The sequence below is a fragment of the Notothenia coriiceps genome, unplaced genomic scaffold (assembly GCF_000735185.1).
Source record: "Notothenia coriiceps isolate Sejong01 unplaced genomic scaffold, NC01 NC01_scaffold00037246, whole genome shotgun sequence".
NCBI classification, from domain to species: domain Eukaryota; kingdom Metazoa; phylum Chordata; class Actinopteri; order Perciformes; family Nototheniidae; genus Notothenia; species Notothenia coriiceps.
Window position 1 is genome coordinate 5,867,416 of NW_011369947.1, and position 3,045 is coordinate 5,870,460.

The following is a 3,045-nucleotide window of genomic DNA, read 5'->3' on the forward strand; positions in this document are numbered from 1 at the left end:
ACACACAACAACACAGACAATGCTATAACACCACTTGCTGTGAAATACAAATAATGTGCAATATATTTAGTGCACATTATATGTGCCGTTAATAACTGTGCAATATATACCTGGCTGCTATATCTTCAGAACTGTTACAGGATGTGTATTTTGTAAATTGTTTAATTTAAATACAAAATATTGATGTGTGAATGTCCCTTTTCAGGGTTAACTGGACAATACATGATCTACAGTGGCTGTAGACAGCATTACAAAGTCTTTCTAACTATTTGTATTTGTCCTCCCCTCACAGTCAGTGGTTGCTCGAGGGCTTCTTAACAGTGTCCAGGAAAAGGAAGGATACCTCCCTGTCTACATCAACTTCTCCGCCCAGACCTCCTCCGCCCGCACTCAGGAGATCATTGAGTCTAAACTGGAGAAAAAGAGGAAAAACATCATGGGTATTTGCTGTACTTATAGACACATGCATTCCCAAACATTTGGTCTACCTATGCTGTAAATGTATTATCTCTTCAATTTACACACGGCATCTATCGCACGTCTGTCCGTCCTGGGAGAGGGATCCCTCCTCTGTTGCTCTCCCTAAGGTTTCTCCCATTTTTCCCTTTAAACTGTGGGTTTTCTCCGGAAGTTTTTCCTTGTACGATGTGAGGGTCTAAGGACAGAGGGTGTCGTATTGTCATACTGATATTCTGTACAAACTGTTAAGTCCACTGACACAAATGTAACATGTGTGATATTGGGCTATATAAATAAACATTAATTGAATGATACTGCAATGTGGAAAACCTTTGAAAAAACATGCTAAACTGCTTAGACATATTTGTTTTCTTCTAGCAAACCATCCATCCATCTCTTTTGTCGTACAGTCAATGATCTCAGACTTTCCTTGCCACCTGTCAGTCTGTAAATCTGTTCATCTTTTTCTCTTCCTCTCCTCATACTTCTCCCTCTCCCTCCATTATAGGTGCTCCTGGTAACAAGAAGCTATTGGTCTTTGTGGACGACCTGAATATGCCCAAACTGGACTGCTATGGCTCTCAGCCGCCGATAGAGCTGCTGCGTCAGTTCCAGGACTTTTCTGGCTTCTACGACAGAACCAAGTTCTTCTGGAAGGAGATCCAGGTATAAATATAACATTAGATCAGGTCACGTATGTTACAAAAGCTATGTTAGTTTGTCATTTTTGGTTTCACATGGGATTTAGACAGCGGTCTCCTGGGTAAAAGTCCTTTTCTTGTTCAACCCATCCATCCAACCTGCTCTCCTCCTTTGTTGCTCTTTATACTACAGTATGACACCTGACTTCCGTCTTTTACCCTATCATGATGACTATAGCCTCGAGGCTTCCCCCTAACAATATACGTAAATATAAGTCTTTATGTGCTGCTTACTGTACACAAATACCCATAATGCAATTTTTTTAAGGACCTTATTATGCATGTACCTACATCTGATTTCCCCTTCCGGGATTTCAGCAGGTACTGTAGCTCTTACTCCTATAAATCTATAAACAGTTTGTATATACTGTATATGTACAGCATATAGGGGGGTTTGTAAGCAAAACATTAAAACAAAACATAGATATAATGCTGGAGGAGGGGTGTTATGATCATCCTGAAAAAAGATATGTTGCAAGTTTACGAGAAAAAAATATATACCTTTTTTTAGTAAAGATTTACAAGTGTTTTTTTTGTCTCCTCTGTTTATTATATGTTTTAAAGAAGATACATCCTGCATAAACTATGGCTTTGTTTTGGGACACTAATATTCATCAAGCTGTTTCTTCCTGTTTCTAGTCGTTATGCTTAGTAAGGCGAAAGCGTCGTCCAGGAGCTGTGCTCACTGCATCACACAGAGATTCAAATAGCTTCAACACACAGTCAGCATCAACTCCATTTGTTTTCTAGTTGGGCTCTCAATGAAGTTAGTCCATTTATATAAGTAACCCATTCATCTTGTGTGCCTCTGAGTGTGTGTGTTGGACCCATATTTGATGCATTGATGTATCGTTTCCTGCATTTAACTTGAACCACACAAACACACACAAACACACACACACACCAGACTGATTGCACTTTAGACTGCGTGCCATGTCTTACAGTATAATAAGTGTGTTGGTGTTTGTGAATGATGTTCAGATTACACATCAGGAATACATTCATATTCAGGAAACTCCACACCCCTGCAGCTTGCTTATGTAGAGAGTATTATTACTTCTACTCGCAACATGAGTCTTTTTAGGAGAACATAAGGAGTGACGCTTTTTTTATGTATCGTTTGGGTTTCTATTTTAAGCAGAATACTAATAAAGAAGACCAGCTCGCCTTACCCAAACCCATACTGTATATCAAAATATATCAAAATTTAACATGACTCAAATTCAAATCAATCAAAGCTTATTTATAAAGCCCAATATCTCAAATCAAAAATGTTTCCCTGTTGACTTACATTTGGAAAAAGATATCTTTGAATATGTGTGTAATTAATTTAAAGATAAATAAACTCCAAAGTCCATCCACTCTTATAGCGCTTATTTGAATCATGTGGTCCTAAAGGTTGTATAATACGCTTAAAGTTGAATCCAGAATTATGTCCCTCCCCGTTAGGCAGACCTCTGTAATAGAGGTCACAGAACGACACAAGTCATTCCAAAAGTTCTGCAAAGTTTCACACGTTAGCCTTTCGATTAAGAACCATTGTTAGGTTCTACAGAATCCCAGTGCCATTCAGTTCTCCAGCCAATGACATTTCATTCAGTTTTCCAATAAAGAAATATCTTCTTGCTCTTCTTTTCTTTTAATTGTCCTTTATTCTCTTCTTCCTTTTCCCCCCGCCTCTAGGAAATGACCATTGCTGCAGCGTGTGCTCCTCCGGGAGGGGGGCGCAATCCCGTGACCCCCCGATTCATCCGCCACTTCAGCATGCTGTGTCTGCCCACACCCTCTGAACACAGCCTCAAGCAGATCTTCAAAGTGAGTAGACACACACACACACACACACACACACACACACACACACACACACACACACTCACACTCACAC

The 3,045-nt window shown here is 39.6% G+C and overlaps 1 protein-coding gene across 1 annotated transcript in view; it reads left to right on the plus strand.

Moving 5' to 3' along the window:
* The window catches only part of LOC104966329 (dynein heavy chain 6, axonemal-like), a 61,148-nt gene that overhangs the window by 14,926 nt on the left and 43,177 nt on the right, over positions 1-3,045 (plus strand). The window contains exons 4-5 of the mRNA XM_010795516.1: positions 968-1,125; positions 2,844-2,975. Coding sequence (XP_010793818.1) covers positions 968-1,125; positions 2,844-2,975 — 290 coding nt within the window. The remainder of the gene's footprint in view (positions 1-967; positions 1,126-2,843; positions 2,976-3,045) is intronic.